This window comes from Talpa occidentalis, unplaced genomic scaffold (genome assembly GCF_014898055.3).
Source record: "Talpa occidentalis isolate TD23 unplaced genomic scaffold, MPIMG_talOcc4v2.1 talOcc4.13, whole genome shotgun sequence".
NCBI classification, from domain to species: Eukaryota; Metazoa; Chordata; class Mammalia; order Eulipotyphla; family Talpidae; genus Talpa; species Talpa occidentalis.
In genome coordinates, this window is record NW_023601322.1 from 67,101,055 (window position 1) to 67,123,665 (window position 22,611).

A 22,611-nucleotide genomic window follows, 5' to 3' on the forward strand; every position below is an offset into this window, starting at 1 on the left:
CTGTAATCTAAAAGGCTGAGTTCTGTTTTCATGTGGTTTCGTGCGATTAGGTACAGCTTGTGTTGTTTCACAGGAGGAGTACATAGAGAAAATTGTCATTTATGTTATTGACTGTTTAAAGTGGGTGAGTGTTATTGATTAAACATTTAATCTGAAAAGAAAGTACATTAAGGAGCAAAATTTTTCAAGTTCCAAGTTTCTGAAGTAACTTGGGAACAATTCCACAAGTACATATTTTTCAAGCTATGTACTATTGAGTTAGAAATGAGTGTATGCTGCAAAATTGCCATCAGTGGTGGTTCTGAAGAGAGCTCTGTTTAAAAGTATATTACTTCCTCTTCTTTCCAACACCTAAGCTTGAAGACTGAGTTTCCACTATTTTTAAATTATCAGAAGTGTTTTCCTGAATAGGTCGGTCTCAGGTTTTGGGCTCTTCCCCCCCCCCCCCCCGCTTAATCATGACACAATATGGTTTATTCTTTTATTTAAAAAAAAACGATTTTAATGAAATATAACCCACCCATTTGACGTGTAGAGTTATGTGGTTTTAAGGAAGAATGGTGCATCTCTTACCACTGTCAATTTTAGAACACTTTTATCACCTCAAAAGTCTTTACATCATTCCCTGTTCCTCCATCCCTTCTGCTTTGAGTCCTAATTAACCTCTAACTTACTTTCTATCTCTATATACTTCTCTATTCTGAGTGGAATAATTTATGTAGACTTTTGTGACTGGTTTCTTTCATTTAAGTTCATTCATGTTCTAGTAATTCATTCCACTTTGGGGTTCACTGTGAGACATATATTTTGAAGATCCCTTTGTTTGTTGATGGACTTTTGGGTTGTTTCCAATTTTTGCCTATTGTGAATAATGCTGCTGTAAACATTCATATATAGATATTTGTGTGGACTTATGTTTTCATTTTCTATGACTAGAATTGCTAGGTCATATGATATCTCTATGTTTAATTGAGGAACTGCTAGACTCTTCCAAAGTAAGTGTATTCTTTTACATTCACACCATGTAATATGTATCAGTATTTAAATTTTCCACATCCTCCCAACACTTGTTATCTGACCGTTTGATTTTAGCCACCCTATGGGTATGAAGTGGTATCTCATACATCATGAGTTTGATTTGCAATTCTCTGATGAATATGATGTTGAATATCTCTTCACATGCTTGTTGGTCATTTTCATATCATCCTTGGAGAAATGTCTGTTTACGTCTTTGCCCATTTAAAGACTGGGTTATTTGTCTTTTTATAATTGAGCTGTAAGTGTTCTTTATATATTCCAGATACAAGTCCTTCATCATATTTGTATTCATTTGTTAAGGTTTTCTATTTCTAAATTTTGAATTGCAGTGAGATTTCATGTTATCTTTTTCAATTCAGTGTTTTGATTAATGATGGTTAGAAGTTTGTTAATTACCTTGTCTCAAGTTAGAACATCTAATCAATGTTTGTAGGAAAACCAAAGTGACTCCATCTTGAATCCAGGCCATTTTAGGCCTGTGAATGAGAGATACCCTACTCTGGGAAGAGAGCCAAAATTCACACTGTTTTCTACATATTCAGTAACCTGTATCATGAACCATATACAAACCTATTAACCTTATTAGCACAAAGATACATATAATACATCCCCTGGGTGTCTGACATCAGTAGTTTTATGAAACTGCTACTCTCTAGTTAAATATTAAGTTTCAGAGAGGTATAAAAAGACCCCTGTCTAGGAGTGAGGTGTGAATCCTCCCTCCATCTAAAGTTCTGTCCAGTGGCTTCAGTGCCAAGGCCCACTGTATACAAGGTGACTAATAAACTTTTAAGTGTGATTAATGGGCATACCAGCTTCATTCTTTGAATACAAGTTACCTTCTCAATTTGGGGGAACTTATTCATTCCCATAATGGCACAAGTGAGGCTTAAACTCATGCTATACCAAATATTTATGTGACTTCTGTTGGCCACACTTGGTATTACTAAACTGTATTATTTTCCTCCAGGCAGCCAATCTGTGATGGGCAGAATAATGACCACCTAGCCAGAAATGTCCATGTCTAATTCCCAAAATATGTTACTATGTTCTTTTAGATGGCAAAATAGATTTCAGGCATGTAATTAAAATTAGAACCATATGAATGAAAGATTATATCCAGGATTATCTGGGTGGGAGAGAATCTTTCCTGATTTTGGCCAGAGGAAGATGTGACTACAGAATAACGGTCAAAGAGATGTAATGTTGTTTGGCTTTGAAGATGGAAAAAGGGGGACCATTAATTGTGTGGACAGCATCTACAAACTGGAGAAAGACAAAGATGGAGTCTCCTCTAGGGCCTTAGAAAGAAATACATCCCTCCTGACACCATGATTTTAACCCTGTATGAACCATATAAGATATCAGGCCTTTAGAACCATAAGTAATATGTTTTTATTGTTTTAAGCAACACACCTGTGGTGTATTTTTATAGCAGCAATAGGAAACTAACACATAATGCAAGCATAGCTTCTCATGCACCCAGTATATGACTCAACAAGAATTTATCACTCTGCAAGAATAGTATTATCATAGCAAATACTGAAGAATGTGATTCAGTTCTGTTGAACAACCTGGAGAAAAGTAATTTATGACTCCCCACTTCTTTTTTCCACAGAATTTTTAAGAGCAGTTGCCAAAGGCATGCAGTTAATTTTAACTGGAGCCTGTTTTTTTCCTACTAAATTACCAGAATCCATAAGTTAGTTAGTGAAAGAAATTCCTTCACAATAGCCTATACATTTTTGAAATTAGTTATTTCTGTCAGAATTAAAAATATAATAGTAACTGTTTTCCAGAAATGGTATGCTCAAATGAATACAATATGTTTAATTTTAAAGGGGGACTCACATATATATATATATATATATATATACATAAACAAGTTTTAAGTTAATGTGTATATTAGGGATGACAGAAAAAAGCTGAAGGAATAGTACAAGAAATTTTACCACAGGGCAATTTTACTCCCTATTCAGGGCATTCATTGCTGCAATAATGAATGTACAAGAAGATAAACAGGCTGACCTGCTCATAATGAAGCTCAATTATAGTGTCTATCCCAGTTTACTTAGGTCAGTACTTCTATAAGTACTTTTGATTTATTAATCCAGAGTGGTGTGGCCATTGGTGTGAAAACAAATACAAATGATAGACTAAAAGTTACATTTCAACATAGGAGGTCAGCTCATAGATTATATGGAATTTATATCCTTGGTTAGGAAGACATTGGTACCAGATAATGTCTACCGTTATAGCGTGTAGGTTAAGAGCTGGGTTTTCAATTCAAATAGTCTTATATTTCAAACTTTTCATTTTATCAGAATTATGAGCAAATTACTTAAGTGTTCTATGCTTCAGTTTTCTCATGTCAAAGAGGGGATAACGTCAAATTCCTTAGACTTGAACAGAGGGCTAAAAAGAATGAGGGAATAATTAATTAGCACTCTGTACACTACTTTCAACTAAATTTGAAATAAAGAAATAAGCTTTAAAAAGATCCGTTACATCCAGTTAACATTTAAGATGTGTGTTTTTCTGTATTATGTAACATTTTGATTTAAAATATTACATTATTAAAGCATTGTATTGTATTCTCTTGGAGGTAGCACCAAAACTAAATTGAGGGCAGCTTAAATGAGATAAAGCCCCTTTAGTCTCAAATCAAAAAAGGTCAGAAACAGGCAATCCAGGGATGGCATAGTGACTTTGTGATCTTTAGGGGCCCTCATCTCTCAAGTCATTCTATGCTGACTGTCTTCTACCTTTATGTCCTTCCTTGTGTTGCTTTTCGCTGAGCATGCCTAATTGTTTTCCAACCAAGACATACAGTCCAAGCAGAAGGGGGCAATTAGAAAAGGGGGGAAAATAGACCTTTTCTTAGATAACACATATTCCTTTATACAGCCTTCTTGGAGGTTTCCTACAGTAAAAATTTATATATACAGCTCATTGAATATAACACAGCCTATGGCTTATTCCAGGGAGGCTGGGAAAAAAATTTTTAATTTTGGTTTGAGTAAGCATACTAATAATGCCTTAAGTAAAATTTATGGTTGGCTACTAAGGAAGAAAAGATGGATGGACATTGGTTGGTCACTGCATTTTCTGTCACAGATGCTCAGTGTTTCTCAAATGGGAAAGTCAGTTTCACTATTATATCATATCACTGAATAAACATGACACAGATATTTTACTCTCTTAACACCAGTGACACTAAAAAGAGAGCAATTAAAGCAATTATATTAAAACTAACATTGGTATATTAATAAAAAGGAATCATAATCAGTACAAAACTTTTAAGAGAAAACAATATCAGACAAAATGGGGCATGTTCAGGGTGGTACGGCCATACTAAAAAAACAATATAAAAGATAGGTGGCTCAGGCGGTTGAACACAGCGTTGTGAAGCTGTCCACAGCCTCTGCAGTGCGCGTTCAATCTCTGTTCAATCCCTGCTAGACATGGAGATACCCAAATGGTGAGCAGATCTCTCCTGTCTCACCTGCTGCTCTCCTCAGCAGTGTATTTCAGTCTGCCTGTTCTGTTCCCCACTCTGTCTCTGGTGAATCCTCTCACCCTCCCGCACATCTGGCCTGTACCCTAGTTCTTGTATAAATAAAAAAATCTTTTTTACCCTCGCCAGCGGCCAGGGAACAAACCGGCGCTGCAGAGGCCGCGAGCAGCCTCACAGCCCAGCGCTCAACCGCTGCGCCACCAGGGGAGGCCCTAAATAAATCTTAAAAAAAAAAAAGTTAGGTGCTACGAAAGAGAATAAAGCAATAGCCAGACATCACACTGTGCTCTTTCCTTTCTGTGTAGGTGACCATCATTGTAAATGTTAATACGTTGCTGCTCTTATGTAAGTAATGGTTTAAAAGCTAGTAGGAAAAACTTTAAGGCAATGCACCAATTTTATATAATTATTTTCCTTAGTCCCCCCCTTCCATACATACATAAGGCATTGAAAATAAAGATTTGTACTGTTGTCTTTGTTAGCATTTAGGAGTCAAGATTTTGGGCTGTTCATCTTGTTATAGTAAGGAAGGAAAGATAAAATTCTTTTAAAACAAAGGGGGGACAGTAAGTTTTGCAAACAACTTTGTATAGTATAACTTGAACAATCAGAATAGTTGCCAAAAACATCAGCTTGAATTTCATTGATTTTAAATATTTGGGATATTAACACCAATTATATATGCTTCCCACCCCTTCTGAAAGTAGAGTATTTTTAAGTCAAAAATAGCATGAAAGAAGCAATTACTAATAACTTATATGGAAATGTTCTTAATGTCCTCAGACCCCCAAAACAACACACAACATTGAAATAACACTAACATATAGTAAATGCAGGAATAATGTGAGACAGAGCCCCTATAAAGTAGTTTACAGAAGCAGGAGTTTGGCGGGACCACTCTGGATACTGCAGGTTTACGCTGTCTCACTGCCCACTGCTGCAGAAACCAACACCAAATGATGTTTCCCCCTTTCTACTTTGTAGTAAAAGCAAAAATACTCTTGCTTTCTTCCCTCAGTGAAAAGAGGTATTAAAAATCTTTCCTAAAAGTTAATTAGCATAATGAGAAATTAACAGAAACTAGGCATATCTATGTTGTCACTGAACGCTGAAACTAAAGTCGCTCCTATAGTTAGGGTTTTCTTCTATTTCTAGCCCAGGAGAATTGCCTTGAAAATTGGGCAAAATAGGTTTGAGAAACTTGAACTCGTTGGTCCCTGAGCCCCCCGTCAGGCACACCTCATACTGGTAGCTGTGGGACAGCGTCCCGGCGCCGCCCACGTCCACCAGGCAGCCCGGGAAGGGGCCGTCGGGCCCCAGCGAGCCCGCGCGCGCGCCGGCCCCGCGCCTCCCGCACAGGCGCGCGGCCGCGAAGGCGAGCGCGCACAGGAGGAAGAGCGACGACACGGCGGCCAGCGCCACCACCAGGGACGCGGTGAGGCGGTCGGCCTGCGCGGCGGGCGGCGGCGCGTCGGCGGCGGCAGGTAGGGCTGCGAGAAGCCGTCGACCAGCAGCACGTGCAGCGTGACGCTGGCCGACAGCGGCGGCTCGCCGTTGTCCTTGACCAGCACGACCAGCCGGTGCTTGGGCGCGTCGCGCTCGCCCAGCGGCCTGGCGGTGCGCACCTCGCCGTTGTGCGCCACACGCCGAACAGCCCGGGCTCCGTGGCCCTGAGCAGCTGGAACGACAGCCAGGCGTTCTGGCCCGCGTCGCCGTCCACCGCCACCACCTTGGTGACCAGGTAGCCCGCGTCGGCCGCGCGCGGCACCAGCTCGGGCAGGGCGCCGAGGCGTTGGGCGGCGGGTTAGAGCACGGAGGGCGCGTTGTCGTTGGCGTCCTGCACCACGACGCGCACCCGCGCCTGGCCGCTGAGCGCGGGCGAGCCGCGGTCCGTGGCGCCCACCAGGAAGTCGAAGGCGCGCAGCGCCTCGTAGTCGAGCGAGCGCAGCGCGAACAGCTGGCCGGTGTCGGCGTTGACGGCCACGAGCGCGGCGGGCGGCGGGGTGCGCGCGGCCGGCGGGCAGCAGCGAGTAGGTGAGCTGCGCGTTGGAGCCGCGCGTCGGCGTCGGTGGCGCGCACGCTGCCGATGTGCAGCGCGGGGCTGTTGTTCTCGCGCACCAGCAGCGTGTAGGCGCTCTGGCTGAAGGCGGGGGCGTTGTCGTTCACGTCGGACACCAGCACGGTGATGTGGTGCTGGGTCCTCAGCCTGGGGGTCCCCATGTCCGTGACCGTGATCGTGATGTTGTACTCCGATGTTAGCTCTCTGTCCAGCGGCTTCTCTGTTACCAGGGTGTAAAAGTTTTCCAAGGAAGATTTTAGGATAAACGGTAGATCTTCCTGAATGAAGCAACTTATTTTCCCATTTTCTTCCGAATCAAGATCTGAAACACTGAACACTGCAACCACAGTCTCGGAGAGTTCTCAGGGATCTGTCTGGTAAATGAGGACATGATGACTTCTGGGGCATTGTCATTCACATCGACGACTTGAGTCAGAACAGTGCATTTTCCTGACAAGCTTCCAGCATCTCTGGCCTCAACATTGATCTCATAGGATTGAGTTGTTTCGAAGTCAAGTTGTTTTTTCAGTTGAATTTCTCCTGTCATAGCATCTATCTCAAAGGTTTTGCTAATCTCCTTTGAAGCCTGGAAAAGGGAATAGGAAATCTCTCCATTGATTCCTATATCTTTATCTGTAGCAGAGACCGTGGTGATCAAGAATCCTAGGGGACTGTCCTCAGGGATCTGCACCCTATAGAAAGGTTGCTCAAATTCAGGGGCATTATCATTGATATCCATGACTTCGATGTAGACCTGAGTAGTACCAGACTGGGGTGGAGAGCCGCCATCCTGAGCTGTGAGGGTTAACCTGACTTCAGGTTCCTCCTCACGATCCAGTGCTTTGTCCAGCACCAGCTCAGGATACTTCTTGCCATCGCTGCGTTTGCGGGTGAGGACCCGAAAATAGGAGTTGGGACTTATTATATAGTTCTCTATATTATTTTGGCCTACATCCACATCCTGAGCGTTCTTCAGAGGGAATGTAGTCCCGGGAGGGCTGCTCTCTGATTTTTTAGCAGCATATCTTTGTCTAGGAACACGGGAGCATGGTCATTTATGTCTATTACTTGTAACTCAGCTTGAAAAAATGCCAAGGGATTTTCTAGCAATACCTGGAAACGCAGCACACAGGGCTCTGTGTGACCACACAATTCCTCACGGTCCAGTTTCTCATTTAGCATCAGAGCCCCTGTCTCCAGATTGAGCTGCAAATGCAATTTGTTGCCTTTGGAAATCACCCTAGCCCCTCTCCTGGAGAGTTCTCTCTGCCCGAGACCCAGGTCCTTTGCTAAATTGGTTATAAAGGAACTCCCCTCGGTTTCCTCCACTACAGAATAGCGCCTAAATTCCGTGCCCGCAGAGCTAAGCCCAATAGAAGAAAGAAGAAAACAACTTGCCTTTGGCTGCAAATGAGCTTCCCGCTGGCCTCCATTGTTCTTCCTTTCTATAGACTCCAGCGAGGGTGCCCCTGAACCGTAAAGACCTCCAAATCTGAGACGATGCTTAATATACAAAAGATCTTGGGTATATTCCGGTGAGTAGTCCTTTTTAGAGGATCCACTCGCTCTGTGACATCCAAGGTTCCTGTGGGCTCCCTGGCTTTGTTGGTAAATTTTGCCTGCTGTTGGAGCAGCAGACTCAGTTCTGGTTTTTTACCTTCTTATCCTGCAGCGCCACCATGTGTCTTCATAGGGTTTTACGTTTTCTGGGATTAAGATGGATGCACTATTCCTAATTCTTTCTATAGATAAGTAAGGTTACAATACTACTTTCACTATCACAGGACCTTTGGGCCAAGGCAAAACAAGAGGAACGTATGAGAACCACACAAGAGAAATAACATGAGTAGGGCCTTTTTTGCTTTCAATAATGCAAATTGAATTTGTGGCAAAAAGAAAATATGGACCAGCTTGCTGGGAAGGATATATACAAGAAATTAAAAACATACAATTAGGTATCACTGACAATGTTTAGAATTATATACTTTTATTGCCTCGATATATGGGAATAATCAGTAACTATATACCTTGGACAAATTATTTAACCTCTCCCTCAGTTTCCTGCTCTGTAAAATGGAGATAGTAATACCTACTAGATAGGTGTACCTATCAGATAGGGTTGCTGTGAACTGCCCACCTTAGAGATAAGGAAATTGAGGCAGAGAGAAATTAATCTTATACATACACACAGAGAGACAGAGAGAGACAGAGAGAGAGAGAGAGAGAGAGAGAGAGAGAGAGAGAGAGGAGTCATGTCATTTGATGGCACCAGGTAGCTCCGTTTACATAAGTCCATTGCCATGATTAGAAAACACCCAAGATTCAGTCAGCAGTAGAATGCATATGAATTCATGAGCCACATTATCTCAGAAGTTATCAAGTCAAAATTGTGAAAGAGAAGGCTTAGAGAATTTTTTCTAATATAATGTCTGATAACAGTGGTAATTCTGATATGCTATTTTAGTTAACTCCACTTTTTATGAGTGAATTTTAAGTTACATTATTTGAAAAAATTCAAATCCAAAGCAGGAAATAAGCCTCTGAGTACTCACAACTAGTTTCATAATTACCAATATTTTGCATAATCACCTTATTCCCCAGTATTTTTATATCCCAGACAAACTAAATTTTTACCCACGAATACTTCATTATACATTTTGAACTTTAAATGACTTAAAAATACCATGCCAATTCCACACCTAGAAATTTTAGTTAATAATATTTTAATATCTATTATCAGATTCTCCATTCTTTCAAAGTCATTGTGGTTGTTTCAAACAAGATCCACCATGCTTGCATTTGGTTGGTATGTTTTTAATTTCTTTGATTGTGTAAAGGTCCTTCCTCCTTTTTTTCTGTGCCATTGCTGTGTTGGAAAAACTATAATATTGTCTTCACCTTATGTTTTGGGCTGTGAGGTATTTATTGTTTTTTTTGTCCTTGGACTATATGCATTAGTAATGCATAATACTAGCACTACTTTAAGACTTACCAATCTCACATATTAAGAATAGAGCTATGCAAAAAATTATCTGGATATTTGCTAACTAAAGAAAGAGCAGCTATGGGGCCTCCCCGGTGGCACAGCGGTTGAGCGCTGGGTTGCGATGCTGCCCGCGGCCTCTGCGGCGCCGGTTCGATCCCTGGCTGCTCCCCGGCCACCGGAGGAGGGTCCCACATGGCGCGCACAGACCCCTCCTGCCGCCGCTGCTCCCCTCAGCAGTGTACTTCAGTCCTTCTGCCTGCTCTGCTCCCCACTCTGGCTATGGTGAATTCTCCCACCCTCCCGCGCTTCTGACTGTACCCAGTGCTTGTATAAAAACAAACAAAAATAAATAAATAAAAAGAAAGAGCAGCTATGAATTAATGTAACGAACCTTAATTTCCCCAGAATCTCTAATTAATTTAATGATAATTTGTTTCTCATTAATTTTACATGTAAAACTATTCTTATATCTTCCCCATTCATTACTGCATTATATTGAACAAGAAGCTTTTAAAAAATAAACTTTCAGGCCTCCCCGATGGACAAGCAGTTGAGCACTGGGTTGCAAAGCTGCCAGCAGCCTCTGCTGCGCCGGTTGGATCCCCGGGCGCCTGGCGAGGGTCCCACATGGCAGCTCCGGTTCAATCCCTGGCCGCTGGGTGAGGGTCCCACATGGCGCGCAGACCTTTCATGCCTCCCGCTTCTCCCCCTCAGTAGTGTACTTCGATCCTTCTGCCTATTCTGCTCCCTGCTCTGGATCTGGTGAATTCTCTCACCCTCCTGCACTTCTGACTGTACCCAGTGCTTGTATAAATAAATAAAAATAAATCTTAAAAAAAGTAAACTTTCAAATTAAAGAGGAAAAGGCATTGTAAAGGCATATAGGGACAACTGCACAAAACTAATGTGAAGAGAATACTAAACTGAACCAAACAAAATTATGTAATATTTCTATGCAGAGCCATTATCTTGCCTGTGAAATGAAGGTCATGTGTTCAGATAACAAGGAAAAGGCATGGATTCATCTTTCAACATTTTTACTTGAGCTTTAGATCAGAAATTTTAATAATAATAGTTGAACAGTTGATTCAGAAAAGCTGGATTATTGGTTTATAAGGAAATAAAGCTGTGTAGTGTAGTGTATTACATAGATACACTATACATACACTGTTAATTCAAATATAGAAAAGACTGAGCAAGAAGATGAATATGAGAAAAAAGTTCCTACCTAATAAGGGTGGAACTTGTCAGGTGATACATGATGGTGCATAGTGTCATAGCAAGATTCCAGAGTTGGACAGAAGGTGGAGAGATGCAGCTCTGCCATTTATTAGTGGTGACTTTGTGAACCTGCCCAACATCTACTTGCTCATTTCTGAAATTTCTCCCCTTTTAAGATTCAGTGTTAAAATAGTGAATGGAGAATAGTAAGCACATTTTTTTAAACTGTAATAAAAGAGACTCTACAATCTGTGCTCCTAAAATGTAGAGTGGAATCACTTATACAGCACTCTAATAAATCAGGGGAAAGTAGAAAAAAAAAGTTTGATGGCAATGAAAAATAATGTAAACATCTCGATCAGGATCTATCATGTAACAGCCTACACATCATGCATGAAAAAAGACATGACACATGCATGGCTTCCTGTGTAGAGGATCCTTAGGGCTAAAGTTGGATCCTTTCTAAAGCAAAGGTATTTGTTCTATGACTTTAAGAATATTTGAAAAAAAAGTAAAAGCACTCCTCTAGAGGTAATTCAGGATAAATTTCTTAATAGGAATATACTCACAGATAGATGACAGCATTTATATATTTCATTCTTTATCAGAAACTCAAGTCATTTCGGATTGAGGGATTTTCTTCTGTACCTCTTCCTGTGCACTGGTACTGCAGGTTAGGAATAACTGGTTTTAAGAATTTGAAGTCGCTGGTTCCAGTGCCTCCCGTCAGGCACACCTCATACTGGTAGCTGTGGGACAGCGTCCCGGCGCCGCCCACGTCCACCAGGCGGCCCGGGAAGGGGCCGTCGGGCCCCAGCGAGCCCGCGCGCGCGCCGGCCCCGCGCCTCCCGCACAGGCGCGCGGCCGCGAAGGCGAGCGCGCACAGGAGGAAGAGCGACGACACGGCGGCCAGCGCCACCACCAGGGACGCGGTGAGGCGGTCGGCCTGCGCGGCGGGCGGCGGCGCGTCGGGCGGCGGCAGGTAGGGCTGCGAGAAGCCGTCGACCAGCAGCACGTGCAGCGTGACGCTGGCCGACAGCGGCGGCTCGCCGTTGTCCTTGACCAGCACGACCAGCCGGTGCTTGGGCGCGTCGCGCTCGCGCCCAGCGGCCTGGCGGTGCGCACCTCGCCGTTGTGCGCCCACACGCCGAACAGCCCGGGCTCCGTGGCCCTGAGCAGCTGGAACGACAGCCAGGCGTTCTGGCCCGCGTCGCCGTCCACCGCCACCACCTTGGTGACCAGGTAGCCCGCGTCGGCCGCGCGCGGCACCAGCTCGGGGCAGGGCGCCGAGGCGTTGGGCGGCGGGTAGAGCACGGAGGGCGCGTTGTCGTTGGCGTCCTGCACCACGACGCGCACCCGCGCCTGGCCGCTGAGCGCGGGCGAGCCGCGGTCCGTGGCGCCCACCAGGAAGTCGAAGGCGCGCAGCGCCTCGTAGTCGAGCGAGCGCAGCGCGAACAGCTGGCCGGTGTCGGCGTTGACGGCCACGAGCGCGGCGGCGGCGGCGGTGCGCGCGGCCGGCGGGCAGCAGCGAGTAGGTGAGCTGCGCGTTGGAGCCCGCGTCGGCGTCGGTGGCGCGCACGCTGCCGATGTGCAGCGCGGGGCTGTTGTTCTCGCGCACCAGCAGCGTGTAGGCGCTCTGGCTGAAGGCGGGGGCGTTGTCGTTCACGTCGGACACCAGCACGGTGATGTGGTGCTGGGTCCTCAGCCTGGGGGTCCCCATGTCCGTGACGCTGATCGTGATGTTGTACTCGGCCTGCTTTTCTCTGTCCAGCGGTCTCTCTGTTTCAAGGGTGTAGTAATTCTCTACAGATTGCTTCAGGACAAAGGGGAGATCATCTTGGATGGAGCACACCAACTTTGCATTATTCCCTGAATCTCTGTCTCTAATCCTAAAGACAGCTACTACAGTCTTTGGAGAATTTTCTGAAATTGGGCTAGTAAGTGATGACATGAGCAGTTCCGGTGGATTATCATTAACATCTGTTACTTGAACCACCACAGTACATTTTCCAGAAAGTCCTCCACCATCTTTGGCCTGAACAGTTAATGTATAGTTTTGTATTGCCTCATAGTTCAGTTCAGCTTTAAGATGAATTGTGCCAGATGTTGGATCTATTTGAAACGTTTTGAGAATTTTGTCAGTTGCATAAAAAAAATGCATAAACTATTTCCCCATTACTTCCGGCATCTAAATCTCTAGCTGACACGGTGACAACTAGTGAGCCAACCGGGCTATTCTCAGCCACCTGCACTTTGTAGAGCAACTGAACAAATTCAGGGACGTTGTCATTTGTGTCCACAACCTCGATCCGTACGAGAGCGGTCCCGGATCTAGGCGGAGAGCCGCCATCCAAAGCCGTGAGGGTTAAACTGAGCTCAGGCACCTCTTCTCGGTCCAGAGCTCTATCCAGTACCAACTCAGGGTAGATACTCCCCTCACCACCGTCATGGACATTGATATGGAAATAGGTGTTGGGGCTGATTGTGTAGTTTCTCAGATTGTTGATTCCAACATCCGCATCTTGTGCACTCTCTAGGAGAAATGCTGCTCCTGGAATGGTACTTTCTAATATTTTCAAGGGAATCTCTCTGTCCAGAAATACTGGCGAATGATCGTTGATGTCGCTGACCCACAATTCAGCACGGAAAATCTGAAAAGGCTTTTCCAGTAACAACTGGAAAGGCAGCACACACGGCTCTGTGGGGCCGCACAGCTCCTCTCGGTCTAATTTCTCATTCAGCAGTAAATCACCAGTAAGTGGATTGAGCAGTAAAAATAGTATGTTCTGATCTGAAACAATTCTAGCTCCCCGGGCTGACAGTTCCCCTGCCCCTAACCCAGATCTTTTGCTAGGTTGGCCAGAAAGGTGCCTCTCTCCGTTTCCTCAGCCACAAAATACCGAAGCGGCTCCGCAACAGCCCAAGACACTCCCAGAAATACACAAAGAAATAGGACTTGCCTTTTCTGCCCAGCACGCTCCGCTCTAGACTCCATTCTCCTTTAAAAACACTGGTCCTCAGGCAGCTCTCAGAAATGGCAACTGAGTCCTTAGAAATGAGCTTATAATACCAGTGCTTGTGGGGAGGGATCCCCCAATTTCCCCCAACTCCTGTCAGCACGGTTTTCTTTACTCTTGTCTGGTCGGCTTTCCTTTTAATGCTGGAATCTGCAACACCCTTTGTGCAAATTTCCCCCCTCTTTTTAGCCAGCAGCGCCACCTTGCGTTATGTGAATGTTATTCCCGTTTTTAAGGCTAGAACAGAAAAACATGGCGGGTTGATGGTACTGCAACAGGAGTGATTTTTTTCGCCCAGTGTTTTGCTGTTTCATTTCATGTTTCCCTTCAAATCATCAGTGATGCCAGTAAGTGTTTTATCGCTTTACTCTGATATTTTGAATTCATAGAGAATCAAATCTGTTATTTATCTTAATTTAGAGCACGAAATTCAAGAGCAAATCTTAAGGAAACCTCCTGTTTTAAAAATCGATAGTAAAGAGTATATAAGAAAATGAAGCGTCCATCAAAAAGCCAACAAATATTAGAGAAAGAGCTTTTATTTATTTGTAAACTGCTTTAACAAAAATGCTTTCATACTGCTGAGTAACTAGCCTTTTTTCCATTTTTCTTTAACTTATGAATTAAGTAATCCCTCCAGTTTCAAGGTCTTTATCCATAATTTTTTGAAGCACTTTTTATACCTCATTGTCCACCCTTCATTCTCATTAGGTATTATGTATAAAATGTTTATATATGATTTCTATGACTAATATCTCCAAGAACATGCAGTAAACACTCTTAAAATTAACAGTAGTATGCAGGTCATCCTTGCCTTTGTGGAAGCACTCCTAGTATTTCATCTTTAACTATGATGGTTGAACTTGATTTGGGGTAAATGTTCCTTTTTGGATCAAGAAGGTTTTATTTCATATTTTAAAAGTCATTTTGACATCTGTTAAAGCTGTACTTTTTCCTTTAACTTTTTATCTCAAACTCTTGATATGAATGCCATTTAATTGTGACACAGAATTATTATTTTATTGCACATATGGATTTGATGTGTCAATAAGCTTTTAGGATTCTCCCAGTCCACATTGCTCTGTCTGTGTGTGTTGTATATGTTAATTTCTATGGTTTTTGTATGAAATTATCCTGCCTTCATAGAATTGATTAGCAGGTTTTCCCTGTATTTTCATGTAGCAGAAGAGTTTTTATAATGATATAATCATCTATTTCTAATGACTAATTACACCTTTTTCCTTACATGAGTTGGTTTGTTGGCTTTGGTGGTGGTAAATCCATGACTGTTGTTCCCATTTTACTTTTGGTTATTAATCTATCCAGGTTTTGTTTCATTTTAAAGTAACCAGTATTTTATTTTAAAACCATCCAGTTTGTCTGTATTTGTGAATTTCTTTGTGTTATGTTTTCACTGAATTTATCTTTAGTTATATCTTTATTCCTGTCAGTAGTGCTCAGTAATTTTTCCAGAGATTTAAATCATCTTTGCTTTTCTTAGTAAGCCTTAGTTTAGAAAAATGCCATTGGTAAGATGGAAAATGTTAAATATTTGGTTTCTATAGGACTATACAGCTCTAAGAACTGATTTTTGCTTTCCTTGTTCTTACTTGCATATCTGAATTTCTTTTTTATCTTATTTTAAATTTTTAAAATGGAAGTAACAGTGCATTATAAGATTATTTAAGTGTCAGGTGTGCATCACTGAAAATCAATGTGTATATATTCTGCATTAAATTCACCACTAAAATTCCAAGTCTGTCCTTCACCATGTAATGATCTCATTTGTCCTGATTTACCCACTCCATCTTCCATCCCTTCTCGGCAACCACTAATTGGTCTATCAGTGGTTGTTTTTTGTTTCAATTTTTGTTTTAATTAGTTCATCTGCTTGTTTTCTTTATGTACAACATATGAGTGAAATAACACAGTGTTTGTCTTTCTCCATCTGCTTATTTCACTAAGCATATACCTTCTAGGTCCTTCCATGTTGTTTCAAATGGCAGGATTGCATCTTTTTTATAGCTGAATAGTATTCCATTGTGTATATAGACCACATCTTTCTTTGCCCTGGTTTTTAGTCAATAGACATTTAGGTTGTTTGCTGTCCTTGGCTATTGTAAATATTGCTGCAGTAACCACAGGTGTGCATGTATCACTTTGATTTAGGATTTTTTATATTTTTGAGTAAATACCAAGAAGTGGGATAACTGGATTGTATGGAATTTACATTTTTAGTTTTTTGAGGCCTCTCCATAATGACTGTATCAATTTTCCTTCAAACCAATAGTGTATAAAGGTTCTCTTCTCTCCACATCCTCTCCAACACTTGTTGTTTTTTTTTGTTGTTTCTTGTCTTTTGGATAATAACCATTCTTATAAGTGTGAGGTAATGTCTCAATTGTTCTTTGATTCATGTTTCCCTAATAATGAGATGATGAACATTTTTTTCATGTGCCTATTGGCCTTTTGCATGCCTTTTTTTGAATTATCTGTTCAGATCCTCTGCCACTTTTAAATTGCATTGTTTTCTTATTGAAATTTATAAATTATGTGTATATACACATACTATATTAACAACTTGTTGAATGTATGATGTACAAATACTTGTCCCATTCAGTAGGGTGCCTTTTCATTTTGATGAGGCAAGTTTCTCTCACTGTGCAGAGGCTTTTTAGTGAAGTAGTCCCATTGGTTTGTTTTTGGTTCCCTTGCTATTGAAAAAGTCACCAAACGTTTCTCTAATGCTGATGTCAAGGAGCATATCTCCTATGTGTTCTTCTATTTATTTTGTGATTTCAGTTCTTGCATCCAAGTGTTAAATCCAGTTTGAATTAATTTTTTAAAAAAGATTTATTTATTTTTATACAAGAACTGGGATACAGGCCAGATGTACGGGAGGGTGAGAGGATTCACCAGAGACAGAGCCGGGAACAGGACAGGCAGACTGAAGAAACACTGCTGAGGGGAGCAGCGGGCGAGACAGGAGAGGTCTGCTGTGCCATGTGGGCTTCTCACCAGCCAGTCGGCCGGATCAAACCCGCGCTACAGAGGCTGCCGATACCTTTACAGTGCGGCGCTCAACCGCCTGCGCCACCAGGGAGGCCCATAGTTTGAATTAATTCTTGGGTTTGTTATTTTTTTTAAAGATTTATCCATTTATGCATACAAGAACTAGGGTACAGGCCAGAGGGGTGTGTGTGTTGAGGTGGGGTGGGGGAGGTGAGAGGATTCACCAGAGACAGAGCCAGGAACAGAACAGGCAGACCGGGGCCTCCCTGGTGGCTCAGAGGTTAAGCGCTGGGTTGGCCGCAGCCTCTGCAGCGCCTGCTCGATCCCTGATCCCTGGCCTCCGGGCTGGCCAGGGTCCCACATGGCCTGCGCAGACCTCTCCTGCCGCTCGCTGCTCCCCTCAGTGTATTTCATCAGTCTGCTCTGGCTTTGGTGAATTCTCTCACCCTCCCGTGCTTCTGACTGTACCCAGTGCTTGTATAAAAAAATAAATAAATAAATAAATAAATAAATAAATAAATAAATATTTAAAAAAAAAAAGGCGGACCTACTGAAACACACTGCCGAGGGGAGCAGCGGGCGAGCCAGAAGAGGTCCGCTGCGCCACGTGGGAAGTTCCCTGGCTGGGGATCGAACTCGTGCTGCAGTGGCTGCAGACAGCTTCACAGGTGGCATCCCAACCCCTTGTGCCCAGGGAGGCCCTTTGGTTTATTATTAAATAATAGTCTAGTTTCATTCTTTTGCATGTGAATGTCTAGTTTGACCATTAGCAATTATTGTTGTGACTTTCCTTCCTCCATTGTAAGTGCTTTCCTCTGTTGTCGTATATGTCCCACAACTTCTTGATCCAGTCATCTATTTTTGGGCATTTGGGTTGTTTCCATAGCCTAGCTATTGTAAATAGTGCTGCTATAAACATAGGGGTACAGGTGCCCTTTTGAATTAATGTTTCTGTGTCTTTTGGGTAAATACCTAGGAGTGGAATTGCTGGATCATATGGACACTCCATCTTTAGCAGGTTGAGGAATCTCCACACAGCTCTCCATAGTGGTTTGACCAGTTTGCACTCCCACCAGCAGTGCAGGAGAGTTCCTTTTTCTCCACACCCTCACCAACATTTGTTGTTGCTAGTTTTTTATAATATGTGCCATTCACTGGTGTAAGATGGTACCTCATTGTAGTTTTGATTTGCATTTCCCTAATTACAAGTGATGTTGAACATTTTTTCATATGCCTGTTGGCCATTTGCATTTCCTCTTTGGAGAAGTTTCTTTTTAGCTCTTCTGCCCACTTTTTGACTGGATTATTTACTTTGTTTTTGTTGAGTCTCATCAGCTCTGTAGTTTTTTGTGATCAGTCCTTTATCATTAGTGTTGTGTGCAAAAATTTTCTCCCAGTTGGTGGGGTGTCTCTTTGTTTTGGTTACTGTCTCTTTTGCTGTACAGAAGCTCTTTAATTTGATGTAGTCCCAGCTGTTTATCTTTGCCTTCACTATCACTGCTTTGGGTTATGCGTCTTTAAAGATGTCACTGAGGTGTATGTCATGTAGTGTTTCGCCTATATTTCCTTCTATATATTTTATGGTTTCAAGTCTTATGTCTAGTTCCTTAATCCTTTTTGAGTTGGTTTTGTGCATGGTGTGAGGTAGTAGTCAAACTTCATTCTTTAGCATGTAGTGACCCAGTTTTCCCAGCACCATTTATTGAACAGACTTTCTTTGCTCCATTGCATATTCTTTGCTCCTTTGTCAAAGATTAGTTGACCATAAATCTGTGGGTTTATTTCTGGATTTTCTATTTGGTTCCATTGGTCCATATGTCTGTTCTTGTTACAGTACCATGCAGTTTTGATAATTATGGCTTTGTAGTATAGTTTGAAGTCTGGGAGTGTGATACTTCCATTCCCTTCTTTTTTTATTTTTTTTAAAATGTTTTTATTTTTTTTAATAGAGGCATGTTTTGTTTATTTATTTATTTATTTATTTGTTTGTTTATACATGCACTGGGTACAGTCAGAAGCACCGGAGGGTGAGAGAATTCACCAGAGCCAGAGCAGGGAGCAGAGCAGGCAGAAGGACCGAAGTACACTGCTGAGGGGAGCAGCGGGAGGCAGGAGAGGTCTGCGCGCCATGTGGGACCCTCCTCCGGTGGCCGGGGAGCAGCCGGGGATCGAACCGGTGTGGCAGAGGCCGTGGGCAGCTTCGCAACCCAGCGCTCAACCACTGCGCCACCGGGGAGGCCCCCTTCTTTTTTTAAAAGATTTATTTATGTATGCATACAAGAGCTGGGGTACAGGCCAGAGATGCAGAGGGTGAGAGGATTCACCAGAGACAGACTGGGTAACAGAACAGGAAAAATGACTGAAATACACTGCTGAGGGGAGCAGTGGGCAAGACAGGAGAGGTCTGCTTCACCATCTGGGTTTCTCTCTGGCCAGCCAGGGATCAAACTTGTACTGCAGAGGCTGCAGATTGCTTCATAGTGCGGTGCTTAACCCCTTGTACCAGCAGGGAGGTCCTCTCTTCTTTTTTTTTTTCAGGAAAGCTTTGGCTATTTGGGGGTTTTGGTGGCTCCATAAGAATTTCATCAAATATGTTCTATTTCTTTGAAGAATGTCATTGAAATTTTTTATTGGAATAGCATTGAATCTGTAAATTGCTTTTGGTAGGATGGCCATTTTGATAATGTTAATTCTTCCAACCCTCCTTCTATTTCTTTTAACAGTGTTTTAGAGTTTACTCTGTATTGCAGTATCTTCTAATATCAAATTTCCCTCAAATTGGGTGAATGCTCTCTCCATCTGCTGCACATCAGTCATCTCAGAACTAACCTTTGCTATTATTCTTGGAGTTCCCTTTGCATCTTATTCTGATTTGATTTCTATTTCTAGGATTGTTTTATTTCTTCCTCTTTTTTCTTGTTTACTTTATGGCTTTAATAGCTCACACACTTCAGTGGTTTCATGTGATTGAAAAGATGGCAGGTGACTTGCTGATGATCTCCTCCAAAATGCTGTCCCTTCAGCTGCACAATAGCTCTGAGTGTGTTGGCCAGGTTTGTATATTTTGATCTTTATTCTGTGCTGACGTGGGAGCACTTGCAGTTGAGGAAAACCCAGCATCAGTGTAGTTAGGCCTTACCACTTGGGCTGCTCAGATTCTGCAACTCTCTAAAATCTCCTAACTACAAGGAAAAGGTAAGGATTGAAAAGATAAAGGATTGGGTTGAAGAAGAGTCTGTATCACTCAGAATAGGCTAGATTATGCTTCAGTACCAAACTGCTCCCCCAAATTTCAATGGTTTAACACAGTGGAGGTTGATCTTTATCATACTACATATTCGCTACCACTCAACATGGGGCCTCCTCACATAGTCATTCAGGGATCCAGTTTTCTAGAGGTTGCATCTCCACATATGCTTTCAGGATCACTACAGCAAGGAAAGTAAATGTGACAAAAAATCATGCACTGTCTGAAAAAAACTTCCACCCAGAAGTAATATGTAACTTTTTTTCACACTTTATCAGCCAAAAGGAATTCCATGGCCATGTTTAATTTAAAGAGGAAATAGAACTAAAATTCTTCCATGTGTCTGACACAAGAACTGAAATATTTGTAATTTGTCCCAGTGACTATCATAGCATTTTAATAATCAGCTTCAATATTTAGATGGCCACATCATTCCATTATCCATATTACCCCTGCTCTCAATTTTGCCATGGGAACCTCTGTAGCCATCAGAAAACAAAACTCCACACTTATTCAAGGTTCAGGGAAGTAGGTTACTCAATAATTGAAGCAGGGAAAATTTATCTGACTACCAAAGATTTACTGATTTTTAGGCAATTTTAATACCATCCTTATTTGACATCCTGCCATCATTTCCAGAGTGTCTAGAACCGACTATTCTGATGCTTCTGAAAATCCTATGTCTAGACTGAATTGGGTTCTCAGCTTTTCCCCTTCAGGACTGGCAGTTGTTTTGTAAGGTATATTAAGTTATCTATCTGCTTGCCAGCTATTAAATTTTTTATCTGTAATATTCTATTTTATTCTGTCCCTCTCTCACTCACTTTTGTGTAAGTACATTTCTAGAGGGAGCCAAATTAAATGTGCTTGTGCTACCCACCAATTTAATTTAAAATACCCTTGAGGGCCTCCCCTGGTGGTGCAGCGGTTGAGTGCTGGGCTGCAAAGCTGCCCGCAGCCTCTGCAGTGCCGGCTCGATCCCCAGCCACCAGCGAGGGTGCCACATGGTGTGACAGACCTCTCCTGTCTCACCCGCTGCTCCCCTCAGCAGTGTACTTCATCAGTCTGCCTGTTCTGCTCCCTGCTCTTGCTCTGGTGAATTCTCTCACCCTCCCGCACTTCTGACTATACCCAGTGCTTGTATAAATAAATAAATAAATCTTTTTAAAAAAATGCCCTTGAAAATTTCAAAGATATAAATGTGTTTAATCAGTCAAAGCTGCAGTTTTAGTCTATCTAGTTAATTTATGCTTTTACATTTATAATCCATTCCTTTTATTTTCTTCATTTTAAAGAATTGTTTTTCTTGAATCTTAAGTTGATTTGCTTTGCTCATTCTCAATAAACTTTGATTTCTAAGGTTTCATGTAAACCTTGATTTCAAATAAGCCTCATAATTATCTCCATTCTTTGGTTCTTCCCTTAAATATCACATTATTAAAGAAGCTTACTATGTTAGCTAGACTATTGTTCTATATTATATATGTGTATACCTTATATAATTTTGACCTGAAATTATAGAAATACCCATAGCAACAATAGCTTCCACAAAGTAGAATTTTACTTTTCTTTCTTAAAGGAAGCCTAGCCACTGACTGGGTGACTGTGGTATCTAGGGCCGAGTTCTGGTGTTGGTGCATATTCTTTCTATATCATCTTCAGTGCATGGTCTTTACCTCAGAGTCAAGACTGGACTTGCCAAATATCCAGTCATTACATCTACCTTTAGACTAGCGAACAGAAGAAGGGAAAACTATTCCTTCCTTTTGAAAGACTACAATGAAGTAGTGCTTTTTATGTGCTTATATTTCATGCGCCATAACTTACAGGACCTTTCCCAGTCACAACAGAGTTGATAAATGTAATCTCTAAATCACATAACCAAATTGGCAGTTAAAAATTGGGAAATCTATTAGTAATAAAGGGAGAAAAATATTTGGGTGAAATTAAGAATCTGTTATATCTACTGAAACCACACCTGCACTTCCCCCCCTTAAGAGCAGATAGCATCAAATTAATTGCCTGATTCAGATTGGCCATTAGAGGAACACATAATTGTTTTTGTCCTTTTCAGTGGTGTCTTTGTATCCAGAAGAAATGTTTGTTCCTCTGAAAACTTATCCCTCAAAGCATTGAAGTTCAGTTGCTAGGATTAGACCTTTTGAACCAATGATGTGTGCTATTGGCATATACCTGTCATACATTCCTATTTCCCTTTATGAACTTTTTCAAAATTCCGGGTCTGGGAAGCTTAAAACTCCGTTTTATATAATAGTAACTCTGAGTTATTATTCCAGAGATAAATAAGTTTCAACAGTGAGATACCTGGACTTTAGCCTTGTAAGACCAGCAAAGGTCACCCAGAGGTTGTTGCTGTTGACCAACATGGTGAGAAAGGTGAGGGCGCTGACAGTCAAGCCAGCACATCTGTGTCTAGTCATCGGTTTCAAGGGGACCTTCAGGCTACCTTGGCAGGCAGACACTATTCCCGTGTGCAGTCCCCAGTTTGGAAAG

The 22,611-nt window shown here is 42.2% G+C and overlaps 2 protein-coding genes and 1 pseudogene across 2 annotated transcripts in view; all 3 read right to left on the minus strand.

The window, feature by feature from the left end:
- Window positions 1-22,611, minus strand: part of LOC119243366 (protocadherin beta-6-like) — a 64,704-nt gene that overhangs the window by 31,222 nt on the left and 10,871 nt on the right.
- Window positions 4,304-8,071, minus strand: LOC119243363 (protocadherin beta-8-like; annotated as a pseudogene).
- LOC119243364 (protocadherin beta-7-like) lies at window positions 11,391-14,062 on the minus strand. The gene is given in 5 exon segments (XM_037509120.2): window positions 11,391-11,920; window positions 11,923-12,342; window positions 12,344-12,976; window positions 12,978-13,663; window positions 13,666-14,062. Coding segments are annotated over 5 exon segments (2,385 nt in total). The 5' UTR covers window positions 13,817-14,062; the 3' UTR covers window positions 11,391-11,425.